This window comes from Salvelinus namaycush, chromosome 8, assembly GCF_016432855.1.
Source record: "Salvelinus namaycush isolate Seneca chromosome 8, SaNama_1.0, whole genome shotgun sequence".
NCBI classification, from domain to species: Eukaryota; Metazoa; Chordata; class Actinopteri; order Salmoniformes; family Salmonidae; genus Salvelinus; species Salvelinus namaycush.
The window spans coordinates 60190967-60210815 of record NC_052314.1 but is presented as its reverse complement, the minus strand read 5'-3'; the positions used below and the strand labels follow the sequence as shown (position 1 = coordinate 60210815).

Below are 19849 nucleotides of genomic sequence, written 5' to 3'. Positions count from 1 at the left end.
ATCTGTATTTTCCTGGAAATATTGAAATGAATGGAAGATACTGTATCTCTCTGTCTTGGTGGTTTAAAATGAAATTCTCGAAAGGGTCTTGTGTGACCCTTAAAGAAGCATCTGTTGGTTCATTAGAATGTACAGGTAATTGCCAAATTAAAGGAAACACCAACATAGATTGTCTTACTAGGGTGTTTGGCCACCACAGGCCATTAGAACAGCTTTAATGTGCCTTGGCTTAGATTCTACAAGTGTCTGGAACTCTATTAGAGGGATGCGACACCATTCTTCCACGAGAAATTCCATAATTTGATGTTTTGTTGATGGTGCTGGAAAACGCTGTCTCAGGTGCCGTTCCAGAATCTACCATAAGTGTTCAATTGTGTTGAGATCTGGTGACTGAGACGGCCATGGCATAGGGTTTATATCTTTTTTTTATGTTCATCAAACTATTCAGTGACCACTCGTGCCCTGTGGATGGGGGAATATTTCATCCTATAGGGGCATAGCCATGGTAGCCAAATAATGGACCAAATCAAATCACATTTTACTGGTCACATACACATGGTTAGCAGATGTTAATGTGAGTGTAGCGAAATGCTTGTGAATAATAATAATAGCCTGCAGAGCATTTCTATACATGACCCTAAGCATGATGGGATATTCATTGCTTAATTAACTCAGAAACCACACCTGTGTGGAACTACATGCTTTCAATATACTTTGTATCCCTCATTTACTCAAGTGTTTCCATTACTTTGGTTACCTGTATATCTGAATCAGTGTTCTGGCATGCTGTAGCTGTATGACACAAAAAGAGGCTACAAATAAAGTATTATCATCATCATCATTTGTTTATGGGAGTAGATCTCATTGATGACATTCTCCCCTCTCTAGAGAGTACCCAGCTAGAGGACCCCCGGGCGGAGTGGAGGAAGGAGCAGGAGAGGATGTTGAAGGAGTACCTGACAGTAGCGCAGGATGTCCTGGTCACCCAGAAAGAGCTGTACCAGGTGAAATTAATGGATTAGTGAATGGATGGATGGAAGGATATATGGATGGATCGATAGGTGAATGAAAGAATGACTGAATGGGTGGGTGAGTGAAAGGATGGATGAATTAACAAATAGGATGAGTTATAACAAATAGATGAGAATAAATGAACAAGACTTATTTCCATTGTGGTCCTCGTTACCAGGTCAAAGAGCAGTGTTCAATTGGGAGATCTGGTGACTATGACACACACACCCTTTAAACCCCCTATGCTCCTTTGAGACCCATCTTCAAAGTCACTGATATCTCTTCTTGCAGCCATGGTAGCCAAAATAATGGGCAACTAGGCATTTCTATCCATGACCTGATGGAATGTTAATTGTTTAATTAACTCAGGAACCACACCTGTGTGGAAGCACCTGCTTTTAATTGACTTTGTATCCCTCATTTACTCAAGTGTTTACTTGATTTACTTGTAGGGCGTTGCTATTCCACCCAAAACTAAGATGGTAGCCAGTCACCATCCCTGAAGTATCCATCAGTGGAGGCTGGCGAGGGGAGGACAGCTCATAATAATGGCTGGAATAAGCCATCCTCTTCTCAGCAGCATCCACTGGTATCCATTTATCAAATGTGACAGAAGATATGGAAGGAAAGTAGAAGCTTCTGGTTTTCTACTAATTTGATTCCTGCACATTCAGCAAATAAGATCAAAAGGTCAGGAATGTCCCTGACCTACCAAATTGAGTTTGGAGATAGTCGGAAAAAACAAAAAGACAAAGATGTTTACCAGCAGCGATGTGAGAATGATTTATTTCATCATATTGCGTAGTCAGCAGCACTGCAGAAATGGCAGTCTTTCCTGAGCTATTCTCTCCTCTCCTCCTCCCTCGCTCTCTCTCTTCCTCCCTCTTTCTTCTCCAACTCTTCTTGATCTATTTCTTGCTTTCATCATCTATCAAACTTCCTGTCTTATTTACCACCCCACTGGGCTCACCACGTCATTTTAACGTGGACATTTTTGGTTGAGACGTTGATCAATGAGCCTTTATTCACCCCCTCGAAAAGACTGCCATAAGTTTGTTGAATTCCCAATGTGTTATCACTATGCTTTCAACTATCTGAAAGCACAACCAAATTCCAATAGAAAAACAATGTCCGATTTTTTGCTTAGTTGTCATCTCAATGTGTTATCACCGCACTCTCAACCATTTAAAAGCACAACAAAGTTCAAATGGGAAGACAATGTCAGATATGTTGTATTTATACAACAACTTAATGTGTTATCACTGTGCTTCATCTAATAGCACAACCAAATTACCTGGATTGTAGTTGAGAATACATTGAAAGGTCATTTGCAAGTGATCAATGCTGTTCGAGATTCTGCGACAGATATTTCTATTGTGAAGATCTCCACCGACCTGCGACCTTTGCATGCTATCTTGAACATACATGCTTTCATAGTTACAGTAACCTCAAAATGTGGCCATGGTTTAGTTACTAATTTGAAGGTTTAATAAAAAACGGTTACATTAGTTTGTAAGATAGTCTTAACTTTACAAGTCATATCGAATTGTGTTTGGTTGACAACACAACCAAATATCAACATTAAAGGAGATGTAATCTAACGCTTGGATAGTTTCATCTGAGCCACTGGATTAATCCTATTCTTAAACTTTTTTATTTTTTATTTAGTCAGAGACGTGAATCCAACATATAATTTGTTAACTTGTCGACAAGTTAATAGGCAAGTTAAGATTACATTTGACATCAACCAAAGCTTGAAGCCCTTGGCCTATCTATATGAATTGTCTATTTTTAGTTTAACCCTGGGTTGAATTGAAACAATAGCTGTTGATGACTTTGAAAATGTTACATAGGCCTAAATGACTTATAGAGTATGGTTAGATTTCATTTTCTCTATTAAGCCTACCCTTTGGAATGACTTCGATAGCAACAGTGAATCTATTTAGTTATGAAGAGATCTCTCAATAATAATTCTCATGATTGCACATTGGTTGTAGTCAGTGACAAATATCAAAGCTAAGCAGGACTGGTTAACACCCTGGATGGGAGACCAAATGGATAGCTGTAGATAGATTACCTCTCCTGTAGGAGGTGCTGCCTAGCCTATTGCTTTTTTCTGATAGTGTTAGATCTTCAACGTTATATCCACTATTTCAAAGGTACAAATTCAACATATTATATAAAGGTTTGTCTAGAATTGAGGTTAACATGATGACGTAATTCTGTGTTAGAAATTTCACCCTCAAAACAACAACTGACTTTTTGCAAATCCAATGTATTATCCACATAGACTCCAAGTCACAATACGTTGACAAATTACATTGAAACAACATTGATTCAAACAGTTCGGGCCCACTGGGACCTCTCATCCATCTCCTCTCCTCCCTCTCTGTCTCTACCTATCTCTCAACTTCCCTATTGTTCATGTCCTCTCTTGAAAGTCATATCAACAATATCTCCGGCCCTGCCCTACACTGACCCGTCTTCCATCTATTCTCCTCCCCTCTGTCTGTCTCGCTATCTACCTCTCTGTATTACTCCATTGCTCTCTTGAATTTCAAACAATATTTCCAGCTCTGCCCTTCTGACCTGACTGCCCTCTCCATCTCCTCCCTGGTCTGAATGAGCAGCCTGCGAGGCTGATGAGATGAGGAGAGGAAAGAGAAAGGTGCTGTGTACCTCACATCCGAAAAGTACATCCCAACAGACTCTGAGATAAAGACATATCCCAGCTTTGTTCAGAGAATTAAGTTTTATCACAAATCTGTTTCTGAAAAGGCCCACCTACAGGGGGATCAAAGGTTCTCTCATAAAGTAAAAAGGATTCATATTGCCATGGACAGAAGTTAACAAAAAGGCAACAATTGGTTGAGAATGGTTGGGAAAAGTTTGAAAAAGAAAAGAACATCCACAGTCTGTGTATTCCTAGAAATAGATTGTCTCACTATAGTTCCTTTTGAAGGGGAGATAAACATTTTCCGATTATTTGTACAGAAAATGTGTCAAATTGCATCCTAGCCCAAAGAGAACAGACAAGCAATTGAAATTGTATGAATAAAACGGGTGTTTTTCCCCCTGGCTCAGAGTTCACTCAAGGCAATGTCTTGTAGTCTACGTACCCTGTAGTGTGACTCCATAATGCCTTGCATGATTACAGCTGATGTTTAACCGCAGAAGTGAAGAGCAATGTGATTATTTCACTAGCCACAAAAACAATGCTGTTAGTCTGTTACTTTTATTATTGATCTATGCGTGAGAATCAGCAGGTCTCTAGATAATCACATGTCTAGCCTATCTGTCAGGCCTATATACAAAGCTGAAATATGCACTGATTCACCATAACAGTCAGAAATAGAAAATATAATTATATAACATATGCTTTAACGCTGATATACACTGAGTGTACAAAACATTAAGAACACCTTCCTAATATTGACCTGGTCAGTCTATGTCATTGAAAGAGCAGGTGTTCATAATGTTTTGTACACCCAGTGTATAGGTCTATAGGCTTATAAGATGCCCTTTACAAAAATTTGAGGCACCACACCCTAATGGAGTAATTTCTCCCCCTTATTCGTATCACAATGACCTTTTACCAGTTCAGTGTAGACACTAATAAAATACTTTTTTGTATTACAGCAATCACAGATTGTCCCTTTAAAGTTATGCAGTGTTGTTAAACTTTCTCTATTATTGTGTTTAAGAATGATTTCCCCCAAGTTTATGTAGATATTTAATTATCTGGGGACATATCATATTTTATCCCTGTCACTGTCCCATCATCCTATCTGCCTATATTTTGCAATGGTGCATATTTCACCTTCCAAAACTTTTTCTCCCAGTTCTTGCATAGAGCGACAGCGGCCGATAACACAACTATTTAACGCGGCGGTGTAATGATTCCCGCTTGTCTGGAATGGGGAATGGGACCGTGGGTATGGGACCAAATACTTCGATTGAACCAGTGTAACAAGTCGACAACACACATATTCCACTGGTGGTGTCTTGGAAAGGGTTAAGCCGCAGGAATGCAACACTCAGGAATGTGCATGCAAATAGATTTATGCTAATGATATGCTAATGTTCCGTTGGCTGGGAACGGAGTCTGTCTGTCCGGACCTATGTGTTCAGCTAGGAACCCAAGATGGAGGACAGGGGAAGGCAAAACATGGATCTTTACTGAGTTTTTCGTCGCTTTAGTATTCCACTGGAGTTTTTACCGTACTTATGGCGGAACTTTTAGAAGATGAACATGCCTAGAAAGGGGAATGGCCAGCTGCCGTTACCCGACGGCTGGGAAGAAGCAAGGGACTTTGACGGCAAAGTTTTTTATATCGACCACAACACTAAACAAACAAGTTGGATAGACCCGAGGGACAGGTAACAAGCAACAGTGGCTGTTTGCGAAATGTTGCGAAGTTGACAGGGGCAGCGTTTGTAAACAGTTCATAAACAGTTTATAAACAGTTTATACAAACGTTTACGTATCGACACAAAAGGGGTTCGAACAAGTGAATGCCTTGAACAGTAACGTTAACTGTTAACTATTACAGTACGTTAGCTAGATGTATTATTATAGTGTGAAACTATCAACACGCCTTTGCTAAGTTAGCTAGCATAGCTAATGGTATTGCAAGAACGTGCAGAACGTGTCATTTGAACATATCTAACGTTAGCTATTGCAAAAACGGTGATAACTGATAGCTAGTTGCATAGTTTAGAGAAATAGAATTTCAGCTGGCTATGCCGGATGTAGCTAGCAGCTAGCTATAGTTTGCTAACTGGATAGCTAACTTTCTCATGCCATGGTTTGGAATAAATTCCTTACGATGCTATCTTTAGCTAGCTAACTGTTTCACAATTTCAATGAGGATTCAACAAGTCATAGCTAGCTAACGTAGCTAGCACCATTATTCTTATGAGCTAGCAAGCTATCAAACCAACGTGCTCATTTTATGCAACTACAACAAACTCGTGAGCTCTGTTGTTGCTGAGATTCTAGAACTTCTACTGCGTATGATTCCATTTGATCAGAGAAGCAAATATGTACAAAATAAAAGCAATACTAAAGTTATTACAGTAAAATAAGCTATAACGTTACACCCATTCTCCCAAAGAAGCAAATATGTACAAATTAAAAGCAATACTAAAGTTATTACAGTAAAATAAGCTATTTCATTACAGATGGCTATACTTACTATCTAGTAGTCTATGAAAAAGGCAATTAAAATGCTAAGCAGAAACGCTAGTGAAGAAAGTGGAGTCTCCTGCAGTCCCTGAAAGGACCCTGTTAATTCATCACTCACTCTGAAATGGTAAAATCTATGCCACTTTTTTTTAAAGCTTCAGCTTCCCTAAGTTACCGTTTTGGCTTTTGTAAATGTTTGATTAAATTGTCATGAAAAATATGGGAATCTGAGATCCCCCAAATTTAGGGGCTCCCGAGTGGCGCAGCAGTCTAGGCTTCACTACAGACCCTGGTTCGATTCCAGGCTGTATCACAACCGGCCGTGATTGGGACTCCGGCGTGCGATTGGCCCAGCGTCGTCCGGGTTAGGGTTTGGCCGGGGTAGGCCGTCATTGTATATAAGAAGTTGTTCTTAAGTCTAGTTAAATAAAATAAAATGTTTCCTCTGGAGAAGTGAAGGCCTCTTATGCCTCTATGATCAAGTCTGCTCTAGCCCACTAATCAATGAAATGCTGTGCCTTGGTATTGGAGAAATAAAAAACATTTAACACGTAAAACACAATCATCTTAAACTGTGGCATATTATTAAGGGCTAATTTCATGGGGAGAAAGAAACCTAACAGCCCATTGCTTTCAATAATAGGCTAATTCTGTACATTAGCCGGTATTGACACGCACACTTAATTCAATTGAGGTCTTTCTTACCAGGGTTTTATTACATAGGGTTCACCACACGACACAAGCCACTTATGACAAACCATTAAGCTCTAATTATGAGGATAATTGGTCAGAAAGTCCGGCCGTAATGGAAGGCTAATGCCTAGCTGCACTATGGAAATGTGAGATTCGTTAATGTTACAGTGTTGAGTCATGCATAGATAGAACATGGGTCGCTTGATTAAACGCTCAATGACTGAACAATTCTAGTCATTAGCCTAAGTTCTATTTTTTAAATCAACTTGCTTCATATCAATCGCAACAGTAGTCCTATATTGTTGTCATATTGACGCCTCATCACATGTATGTCAGATGTGTGTTGCTGATTGAAACCTAAAGAGTCGAAAGAGAAGGCCATGTGACAGACACTGTGCTGAAAACGGATGTTTCAGTCTGTGCTCACTCAGACCCCCCTAAGCTAAACGAGTAAGGGTATAATTGAAGCCAAATGCTTCTATAGTGTGCCTTAATGCCCTATACTGTTAGAAAACTGCTAGCCTATAATAGGTGGCATGCCAGCCATTCCTATGAGACCACCACCAGGCATTGTGAATGATATTCATCAAGTTGCTCCCACTTAGAAACAAGCTAAATCATCATTATCCACGGTTCCCTCCCTCCACCTGAACTGCGTCTAGATTCTACACATTCTAGAATGATATGAACTTCCTAGAATGATAGGCTAATACCTCTAATTCTAGAACGGTGTTAATCGGCAAGAATGGTAGGATGCCGTGTCAGGGTGGAAGGGAATCATACTTAGCCCCTTTTCACAATCTCAATCTTGGCCCAGGCTCAGAAATGCTAACGGTATTTACAACCCTAAGGACCTTACCGCGCGTGATATGTTCCGGAGGGGAAGAAATCATATATTGTGAAATCATATTTGACACATGGGGATATGTAGGTTTACTATTAGGCTACTATTGGTACTGGCCCTGTATTGTCTGTCGATACATTGTTGTGAAGATACATTGTTGATACATTGTTGTGAAGACTAATTACCGGTGGCCGTAGCTTTGGTGACATGCCCTGCTCTTTCCACCTCTGCTACACCTCACAGTCCTGTTCAGGAGAGAAGTTGCAGGTAGGCATAGATCTAGGATCAGCTTACTCATCTGACCTACTATGCATTTTGAGATAGTGATGCACCGATATGACATTTTTGGCCGATACCGGTATCCAATATTTTCTTTGCCCCAAAAAAACGCTAACGATAACCGATATTTAAAATTTAAGTGGCCTTTTAAGCATTCTAGTACAGTCAAATAGTTAACACACAGACATGGACGCAGCGGTCTAAGGCACTGCATCTCAGTGCAAGAAGCGTCACTATAGTCTCTGGTTTGACTCCAGGCTGTATCACATCCGGCCGTGACTGGGAGTCCCATAGGGCGGCGCACAATTGGACCAGCGTCGTCTGGGTTTGGCCGGGGTAGGCCGTCGTTGTAAATAACAATTTTTTCTTAACTGACTTGTCTAGTTAAATAAAGGTTACACACACTCACATACACCACACTGACTAAAAAGTTATTTTGTTGGCATTTACGTATGTCCCCATTACCAGTAAAACATAATCAAAACATATTTCTTTCACTTACTTGCTGTGCTGTTTCGTTGTTCATTTGTTCAGTCGTTTCATTCTCAACCAGGATTTCTATGGAACGCCGTTTGGGTCTTTGTGTGTCAAAAAAGATACACGTCAAATAACACTATTTGATGTGTCAAATAATCTTGTTGACCAATCAGGACCTGAATATGACTGCACGTCACATAATAATTTAACGCGTTCATACATTTTTTATGTAGTTATTACACATTGATTACACTATCACTCGTAATTCATATGTCACAACGATTCATCGATACGTATGCTATGATGCTGGTAAAGTTGTCTCGCGCACCTACAGTGCTGGTCATGAAAAAGCTAGCTAGCGCATGGATCCAAACAATGTTCTTCCCCAAAAACATAGCAAAACGAGATAATCTGTTTCAGTAGCTAGCTAACTATATAGCTAGGTATCATCATCTAAAATAACCCTAATTTATAAGACAGTTCTTATTTGATTAATGGTGGCCTGACCCATCTATGTGAAGCTAGCCACAATAAGGATTAGCCACAATAGTGGATTTTGCCTTCAAAATAAAAGTATGTCATTGACAGTGATGCAAATGCATACAAATAATCGTTTAGATCATGCTAAACGAGGTTGGAATGTTGTTATATAAAATCAACAAAAGACAATAATTTGTTCATTTGACAAAAATCTGTTGAAATCACACTGGATGTAATATACTTGGGGCGGCAGGTAGCCTAGTGGTTAGAGTGTTGGGACAATAACCGGAAGGTGGCTAGATCAATTCCCCGAGCTGATAAGGTAAAAATCTGTCATTCTGCCACCGAACAAGGCAGTTAACACACTGTTCCTGGTGGGTTAACTGTCGGACCGTCATTGTAAATAAGAATTTGTTCTTAACTGACTTGTCTAGTTAAATAAAGGTTAAATAAGTACTTTAGAAGTGCATTGGGGGCATACTTATTTCACTCTACAGCCTTACCTATGGATTGTGGATCAATGACATGGTTAATCAGTCTACTCAGTGACACCCAGAGAACATTAGAATAGTATTTCTTATTGCGGGACTCAAACAACTGTGAATTGAGCCACATTTATTGTCAACCTATATGTATTGAAAACTATTCCAGAGGAAAAACAATACTGCGTGGATGTTTTGGAGTCTGATAACTCTGAGGAGGATGTTGGGAAAAAAATATATTGGGTATTGAGTAGACTGTTACCCCATTTCATTGATCCCAATCCTTAGGTAAAGCTGTACAGTTCAATATGAATGTCAATACACACAATAGGCTGACTGGTGATTTCACACAGTCACAGTCCCGCGATAAGAGCTACAACGCTAATATTTGTGTAAACTCTTCACAGTTGTGTTCTGTGGGTGTCACCGAGTTGACTGACACCCCATTTCATTGCTTCACATTCCAACCTTGTTTAACATGATCTAGTCTAAATATGGCATGATTCCACCAATTGTAACCTTCTGCATCACTTTCAAAGTGGTACTATTATTTTGAAGGCAAACCGCAAATTCCACTATTGTGCCTAATCCTTATTGTGGCTAGCTTCACAACACATAACCCGGTCAGGTCGAGCCTCACTAGCCAGATGAAGGTAGCTGGCTGCTTATGACGTTAGCTTTGGGCAACAGGTTTAAGTAGCTGGCTAGCTATTTATTTTCATGAACTGAAGTTCAATTTCAATAGGCGAACAACAAGTGGCTATCTAGCTAATACTTACTCATAAGGATTCTTAAATCATTGCTAAGAATAGTGAAAATGACTGCAGTTTCTACTGGTCATTGTTTTCAGGCTGGTTGTATTGGTGCTAGCTAGGTACCAAGCTAAAGCTAGCTAGCTACCCCAGAAGTTGCGGTCGAACAAATAATGCTTTATTACCAACACGGTATTGTAAACATATCGTTCCTGGCGCCGGTGTTTGCTTGTTTGCAGACTTTTTTTTACAGATTTGACAGTGCTACTGATAGTAGTGGTGGCACTTGGCTTGCACATGCAAATTCAGAACACACATCATTCCATAATAGAACTGTGTTATTTGACGTGTCAAATTAAAAGCTTCTTTAACGCGTCAAATAGTGTTATTTGACGTGTATCTTTTTTGACACGCAAAGACCCAAACGGCGTTCCATAGTATGTCGTGAAGCTAATAGCAGTGACGCTATTACTGTGTAACTCCGGTAGGGCAACATCTGAACAATAGCGCACTTTGTAACGTTAGTGTGTACCGGTGCTCGACCAGTCGCAAAAGCCAACATCACCCACGACAGAGGGTTGAATTCCATTATCTTGGCGTTAATGGATTTCGCCTTTGAGTTGAACTTTTCTTACTCTTTCAAATGACTGCTCGACTTGTTGACTGCTCGATCCACACAGCAGACATTGTGGGCTAGGTTAGGAATGCTGTGTTGCAGGTGTAGCGCAAAATATTATGTGGCGTCATTAAGTCATGTATCTACGTTATATAGGTACAAAGTTAGTTCAGGGCCTGTATTAAAAAATATTCTCATGTTAGCAGTGCTGAACCAGGATCAGTTTAGCATTTTTGATCATAATCAATAAGATTACAAGGACAGAGTGGACCTGTTCCTAGATCAGTAGTCCTACTCTGAGACTCTTTATGAATATGGGCCCAGGAGAGATTGTGCTGTCTGGCTTGTAGGGCTGGGAATTGCCAGGGACCTCAAGATACGATATCAGGATAGTTTGATGTCGATAAGATATGTATTGCGATTCTATATGTACTACGATTCGATTCTGTGATTTAATTTTGATTTGATGTTCCAAACATATTGCTCACTATATGTCTGCTGCAGAGAGACAAGAGAGACCTTGAGAAAACGAGTTTTCACCAGTCAGGGAAATAAAAGTGCTGAAAACATGTTGGCTTCCTATTTAAAAAATAAAGCTATAGGATGAAAAATACTGGAATTCTGGTGCAGGTACAGATGACTTGGAGTCAAATATCAATATAATATCATCCCAAAATAATATTGTGATATGTAACTGTATCGATCCCTCCCCCCACCACTACTGGCTGGTAGTAATCTAATGCCACCTTAGGCCTATGCACTGAATGGTGTTAATTGCGGCCGCTTGTTGACAGCTTGGAAACGGCTTGGAAACATTAGAGCGTTTGCCATTTGACTGCACAACGCAAGGATGGCGACTTGATGCATTTTGCTGACATGTTCTATGATTTGGTGAATTTTGCCATCATATTGTTTGGTTTGGCTGCGTGTAGGGTTGCAAAGGGTCGGAAACTTTCCGTTAAATTTCCGGGATTTTTCCATGGGAATTTAAGCCCGGGAATCTGGGGAATTTTGCTTAAATTCATCAACAAAGTTAGTTTATCACAGTGAACCTTTTTTTGTGGGATACACATAAGGCAATTCTAGGTCTTGTGGCATATTTTGGTTAAACTATCCCCAATTCAATGGAATTGCAACCCTCTGCATGCACAGTGCATTCTTCCATCACATGTGCAGTGCACTCTTCCATCACATGTACAGCTGATTCTCAAGATCTTGAAACCTATAGCAGTAGCCATTGCACGGATTGAGGGAGACAATGCCATCCTGTCTGATGTTCAGACTCTGCTTGCAGATGTAAGATAAGAAATCCGTACTGCCCTGCCCACTTCACTGTTGCTCCAAGCAGAGGAAACTGCAGTTCTGAAATACATCAAAAAGCGTGAAGACTTCTGCTTGAAGCCCATACATGCCGCAGCGTACATGTTGGACCCCAAGTATGCTGGCAAGAGCATCCTGTCTGGTGCAGAGATCAACAAGGCCTATGGTGTCATCAGTACCGTGTCTCGCCACCTTAGCCTGGATGAGGGCAAGGTTCTTGGCAGTCTGGTGAAGTACACTTCCAAGCAAGGGCTTTGGGATGTAGATGCAATATGGCTGTCGTGCCAACATATCTCATCAGCCACCTGGGGGAAGAGACTTTGTGGATCTGAGGCTCTTTCCCCTATTGCCTCCATCATCATCCAAATCCCACCAACATCAGCCGCCTCAGAGCGCAACTGGTCCTTGTTTGGGAACATACACACCAAAGCACGCAACAGGCTGACCAATACAAGGGTTGCAAAATTGGTGGCCATCCAGGCAAATCTGAGGCTTTTTGAGCCTGACAACGAGCCATCCTCAACAAGGTTGGAAAGTGACAGTGAAGATGAGGCCTCAGAGTCCGATGTTCAAGAGGTGGACATTGAGGAGGTCCAGGGAGAAGACACGGAAGCCTGAGAGGAAGACAACCAAAGCTTTAGTTTCTAGACTATCATTTTACAGATGTATGTTGAAAATGTTTTTGGGAGATGCGATGGATCATTGGGGATCATTCAATATTCCCTTTCTTTTGTTGTTCAGTGAAATCATCCCATGTGAAGAGTCAACTCATTTAATTAAAGTACAATTCATAACTAAATTGTTTAAAAAAATTATATTGGAAGGATTTAATAATTTGCAATTATGTCTACTTATGATAAGGAAAAGGTTTATGTTTCTGTCTCCATATGTTATGGTAAATATATCTAATGCAAAAAAAATCTACATTTAAATGGTATTAATATTAATTTGCATATTTCCATGAATTCCCATATATTCCCGTTAATTCCAACGGAAAGTTTCCACCTCTGAATATTGCTCAAAATGTGCAACCCTAGTTGCGAGGTACAGGTTCAGTGCATCATAATAACCATGACGTGATGGATAGATGGAACAGAGACATGCATAGTGTGCCACAAAGAATAACTCACTTCATCCGTATAATGTGTCCATAAATGATTTTCCATTGACATAGGATGGAACTTTTTGTGTATGGGAATTGGGAAAACTCCCATTGCCAGATAGCAACAGGTGTTTCATATTTACAAATGATCCACCCCTGTACTCTGGTATTATGAAGTAAAGTTGGAAAGCACGAACCCTGTCAACGCAATATCCCCCAATTCATCCGAAAAGGATGTGTTTTGAAAAGATTTTGGTGGGTGTGTTATACTTGGAATCCAAGTGGACCCTCCCACCTTTAGCATCCCGCCAAGTTGCGCCAAGACTGTCTCATGCTTCACATGCACGTCATCCCCTCTCATCCCCATGGTTACAGTCAGGCCAGGGACTAGACCTGTTCTGTTCAGTCAAGCAGAGGGGACCCTGGCTGTCCAGTGGAGGAATACACATTTTTGGCAGAAAAAAGGAATCCCTCTTTTTTTTTTCACCTCTTTCCTTTTCTTTCCCTTGCCTCTCAAATTCACATTTAAATTAGCTTCATTGGCCAAGGCCTAACTGACAGGAGTGATTTAACGTTGTGAAAACAATGTAGGTTCTACAATATGGTTGACAAATTATTTCAATCTCTCTCGCTCTCCATCCTTCTCTCTTCTTTCTCACTCCCCCTCTCACTCTTCCCCCTCTGCCCCCTCCTTTCTATTTCCCTCCTTCTTTCGCTCTCCTCCCCCTGACGTCTGACAGGCCCAGCCATCCAGATCTCGGATTTATGAGAGGGGCTGAGAATAAGAGGCAGTGTCAGAGTGCTGCACCACATTCCTGAGCCCTCCCTCCCTCCCTGTCTAAATCCCCCAGAAAAGAGAGAAACGTAAATGCCTCCCTCCTCACTGCTCCAGCCCCAAAAATGTTTATTTCCAGAAGAGGCATAGATAAGACTCCAGCCCAAGTTTCTCCCCTCCCATACACACACACAGGCGCGCGGACACATGCAGACACACACGCACAAATTCTCTTGGCCCTCTCAGTTTGGAGCTTGACCCGTTTAATTGGGGCGAATTTGTAAAAGCACGGCCTCTGCCACAAAAGTCTTCCCTCTCGCTCTTTTTTCTTCTTCACTTTTTTTGGCGCTTTGTATGACGTGGTTGGCACGGTAGGGGGGAAAGAGACAGAAGAAGAACGATAATAAAAGAAGTGATGTAAATCGTGGCTTTTCACAGCTGCTGGCGTCTGCTTGAGTCTGAACGAGAGGGAGAAGAGAGAGGAAGGGGGAAATAGAGGGAAGACAAAAACAAGAGTGTGTGGTAGCCTTGGAGACCAGAAGCATGGCCGCGTCCTGTAATGTGCGCCACACATGGCCGTCCACAGGCCACGGTTTCCTGCTCCTCCACTGGCCGGCCAACATATTCCTAGGGGCTAGGCTGAAGGCTTTCAATGTGTCTCTTTCAAAAGGGAATCTATCTAGTAGCCTGCCGCTGTATGTTTGCACTTGTATTCAGCTAACCAAGGTTGTAGCGTTCAGTTGAATTAGGTGTCAGTGCTGGGCTGGAACAAAAGCCTGCACGCCTGTCACGCCTCTTCTGTAGAGCATCTCTTGACACAGGAGTCTCTTTTAGTCTCTTTATGTCCCCTCAGCCGACCATTGTGGTGAGAAATAGTCCTAGGCCTAGAGACATTGGATCATTGTTACCATGACGACAGTGGACAGTGTACCGTCCAATCATCCCATCCCACCTTCCTTGTTGTCTTCCTCTTATCTCTCCCTCACATATCTCCTCTTCACACACACGCACACCCACTCCTCTCTGTAGTGGTGATGTTTGGCTCCTCTTCTGTTGGTCGGGACGCATCAAAAGGTGCTAGTCAGTCAGATATCTTATCTCAGCCACAGCAACAAGCTCCAGTCCAGGTCTTTGTGTCCCACTGCTGTGTGGCTGGGCCTCAGATGTGTGAAGGGCCAGATTAACGCTTTTCTCTCTTTTGGACATGATGTCATTTGTAGCAGTCTTGGTTATTGTCCAGGGGAAGGAGGTGCCCCGAGGTGATGTATGGGGCTGATGAAGGTGTTGGGTTGGCCATTGTGTGTGTGTGTGTGTGTGTGTGTGTGTGTGTGTGTGTGTGTGTGTGTGTGTGTGTGTGTGTGTGTGTGTGTGTGTGTGTGTGGTGTGTGTGTGTGAGGGTTCAGAGCACAATGATGTGTGTATGGTGATACAGAATGTGTGACATGGCAGTTGGGTGAGGTGAGGACATGTCATTGCGGGGTGGGTAGCCAAGGTGTGAGTGAGTTATCAATTTCTGGAATGTGGTACACACACACACACACACACACACACACTGAGGGGCAGACTACTAGTCAGAAGATTTCTCAATAGTCACGCCATAGTGGAGAGGGAGGAGGGCGGTTCCTGTCCTGTCACTTCAGTACGGCCTCTATTTTCACATTGCTTAGTGTTGCTGCTGACCTGACTGAGTGTTGTATGAGGACATTTCTCGGTGATGGTCCTGTGTCCAAACAGTAAATTGTTGGTTTGATCAGTGTGATGTTAGTGATTGGTCTACTGATAATGTGGAGGTTTTTAGCTTTTCAAACGCTTGGTTCATGCATTCGTTCTTCAGTTAAACAGCCACTCTGATGCTAAACTGGTAGCATAGTAATAACTGTAGATAATAGTCATGGTAGGCCAATACCTGTAGTAGGACAGTGCGAAGACAGCAGACCAGTCCAGAGACTGGCTTCTGAGTTCAAAGGTCGTCGGTGGTGTACGGAGTGCGATAGTCGGCCGGCCCAGCCGAGGGGGCATACCAGGAATACCACCTGTCTAATTTTTAACTTCTACAGCCGAGAGGGAGCGTGCATACCAGACTGACAGCCGCCCAGGCCAGGAGAGTTGGCCTGTGTGTGTGTGTGTGCACCTGTTTGTTAGCATTAGCGTTTGTGTGTCTTCGAGTGAGAGTGCACTGAATAAACACAGTGAAGTACGCCGGGCGGCATGCTGGCTTGGCTTAAACTGCTAAGTTAATACCCATTGCCCACATTCTTAGACTTATTCAATATAGATTATGTCCCAGTTTCTCAAACATTTTTTGGAGTTTCAAAGATACAACACATTCTTCCAAAACCGCTCTCTCCCTCTCACTCCTACACCCGTTCTCCACCCCCATCTTGTCATGACCCCGCCAGTGAACTTGGCTGTCTCTCGTCTACTGTCGACATGGGCCAAGTCATCCAAACTACCAGTAGAAAGGAGAGCGGGAACAATGTGCAGGCAGCCACCCAGCCAGTCCTTGGGCAACGCATCCCAAATAGATGGCACAGTGGTTTAGTGTCCCTTCTCTCTCCCTGTCTAGCCAGACTTCCCCCCAGCCCACAGCCACAGTAACAGAAGGGACCTTGGCTGAGTGAGTGGTACCACGACGCCAGTTTTAGACTTTGGTCCCTCAGGAATGTGTCACTGTTACTGCTGGATGCTCCGGTGGTGTTGTTGTTGTTTAGTGGCTTGTCTTTCTGAACTCTAGTTTCTAAGGTCACTAGGTCTTTCACATGCAACATTCTAGACAGTCACTGGCCTCTGACGGAAGTCACTATAAACCAGCGTTGTAGTAATGGATGATTCCTTTATGGCTTTTCTTTTTACTCGTCTTTTTATATGAATGAACCACCTGATGTAGTTTATATATTGGTTACGATATGCACTAGCTTTACCTTTCATGTGTTTCTGTGTACGGATACTGTATGTTTCTGTGTACAGATACTGTATGTTTCTCTCTCTCTCTCTCAGGTTGACGAAGCCCCTGTCGTTTGCGGACTGTGTGGGTGACGAGTTACCGTGGGGATGGGAGGCCTCATACGACCCTCAGATTGGCATCTACTACATCGACCACATCAACAGTAAGTTGACAGGTTTACCTCAGTGTTACCCCAGTAACATTATGTCTATGCCAAAACCATCTGGGCCTTCCACCCGGGCAATCACTGATCTGTCCATCATAAACAAAGGACCCCAGGCTGTTTCATCCAAGATTCCCTCTCAGATGTTTTGGCAGGGGTATTTCCCGACACTGGAATTTCTCAAATACAACACAGAAATGAGTAGAACGGCAGAAACTGTAAGGATGTCGATTTTTTTGGTTTTCTTTCTCTGAATTACCTATTGATATTTAGGACCTGAAAACCACTGGAACTTATTTTATAATTTATAGTCAGAGCGCCATGTTGTTTGATATTGATGAGATATTGATGAGACGTATGATCATTCGCCAAGTGTCTCCATCGAATGATGAATGTATTATTTGTATTGACTGAACTTTGAGAAATGAATCAAAATCTTTACTCGGCCCTTTCTTTGCTCGCTAGTCTTTATCTGAGTTTTATGCTTTTCATTTGTCAAGAGTTTTCAGTTGTGAAAACCTGTTTTCTAACTGATATGGGCTAAATAACAGTAATCTGATGATATCCAGAGATATTATGAGTGTGGTGTCAAGGATGTTGACTGCCAGCAGTCTTATCAGTGACATTAAGTAAGCATGTTAAAGCTAAACATGTTGCAAACTCACAGATGTCCTTCTTGGACAAGTGTCAGGCCAAGACGATAAGCTATGTTGAATTCATCAATATTGTCAGCAGATTGATCTTGATATTAATATTGTCACGGAATTTTTCATATGAATTTTACATATTGATATGGTATTCCCTCACCGTTGCAACTTATTATGCCACATCATTTCCAGGAATCAGAATAGGCAAATAGAAGAAAAACTGAATACGTAGAGAGAGAGGGAGGGAGAGAGAGAGAGAGAAAAGTTTTCAAACTCATCTCCACTAAATGAAATCATTTTATGATTCAATTAGTCACGTTCATTTCTAAATGAGCAGATTAAATTCGACACGGGCCGTCTGTCTTCTGCTTATCCCTTACGAAAACACTCACATTAAAAATACTTATATTAACTCCATTCAATTAAATCAGATGTTTGTTTTCTCCCAATGCAGATTAAATCCATTTCCCAAATGTTTTTCCATTGTGCTGCCTGGCTGTAGCCGCAGGGTTGAGATGTGAGCTAGCTGCTGCTGCTGCTGCTGCTGCTGCTGCTGCTGGTGTTGTTGTTGTTGTTGTTGTGTGGGCTAGAGATTCTATCTATCTGTTGCACTCACACACATTTCTACTGCGATTTAGCTTTGTTTGTTTGTTTGTCTAACACCGGTGGGTAAACAAACGCAGTCAGCTGTCAGTCAGGAGTGGATGATTGTGTGGAGACTCAAGGCTTAGCTTCTGTGTGTTAAGGCTGGCCCTCCTGTGGGTGGTTGGATACAGTGTATTTCTGCACTTCTGAGCTATAGTTTGAATCAGAGTTTGGCTTGTTGCATTGTATTTTTTACATTTGGTCTGGTTGGTTTCACGTTGGCGAATGTCAAACGAACTAAAATGCCTAAACAAAACCATAAATCATTTGTTTATTGGAGGTACAGTGGGGCAAAAAAGTATTTAGTCAGCCACCAATTGTGCAAGTTCTCCCACTTAAAAAGATGAGAGAGGCCTGTAATTTTCATCATAGGTACACTTCAACTATGACAGACAAAATGAGGAAAAAAAATCCAGAAAATCACATTGTAGGATTTGTAATGAATTTATTTGCAAATTATGGTGGAAAATAAGTATTTGGTCAATAACAAAAGTTTCTCAATACTTTGTTATATACCCTTTGTTGGCAATGACAGAGGTCAAACGTTTTCTGTAAGTCTTCACAAGGTTTTCACACACTGTTGCTGGTATTTTGGCCCATTCCTCCATGCAGATCTCCTCTAGAGCAGTGATGTTTTGGGGCTGTTGCTGGGCAACACGGACTTTCAACTCCCTCCAAAGATTTTCTATGGGGTTGAGATCTGGAGACTGGCTAGGCCACTCCAGGACCTTGAAATGCTTCTTACGAAGCCACTCCTTCGTTGCCCGGGCGGTGTGTTTGGGATCATTGTTATGCTGAAAGACCCAGCCACGTTTCATCTTCAATGCCCTTGCTGATGGAAGGAGGTTTTCACTCAAAATCTCACGATACATGGGCCCATTCATTCTTTCCTTTACACGGATCAGATGTCCTGGTCCCTTTGCAGAAAAACAGCCCCAAAGCATGATGTTTCCACCCCCATGCTTCACAGTAGGTATGGTGTTCTTTGGATGCAACTCAGCATTCTTTGTCCTCCAAACACGACGAGTTGAGTTTTTACCAAAAAGTTCTATTTTGGTTTCATCTGACCATATGACATTCTCCCAATCTTCTTCTGGATCATCCAAATGCTCTCTAGCAAACTTCAGACGGGCCTGGACATGTACTGGCTTAAGCAGGGGGACACGTCTGGCACTGCAGGATTTGAGTCCGTGGCGGCGTAGTGTGTTACTGATGGTAGGCTTTGTTACTTTGGTCCCAGCTCTCTGCAGGTCATTCACTACGTCCCCCCGTGTGGTTCTGGGATTTTTGCTCACCGTTCTTGTGATCATTTTGACCCCACGGGGTGAGATCTTGCGTGGAGCCCCAGATCGAGGGAGATTATCAGTGGTCTTGTATGTCTTCCATTTCCTAATAATTGCTCCCACAGTTGATTTCTTCAAACCAAGCTGC

At 42.0% G+C, this 19849-nt stretch overlaps 1 protein-coding gene across 1 annotated transcript in view; it reads left to right on the top strand.

Annotated features, from left to right (window-relative positions):
* The first annotated feature begins 5109 nt into the window (after positions 1–5109).
* Positions 5110–19849, top strand: part of LOC120052230 (protein WWC2-like) — a 46251-nt gene continuing 31511 nt past the window's right edge. The window contains exons 1-2 of the mRNA XM_038999052.1: positions 5110–5391; positions 17017–17126. Coding sequence (XP_038854980.1) covers positions 5258–5391; positions 17017–17126 — 244 coding nt within the window. The 5' untranslated portion in view covers positions 5110–5257. The remainder of the gene's footprint in view (positions 5392–17016; positions 17127–19849) is intronic.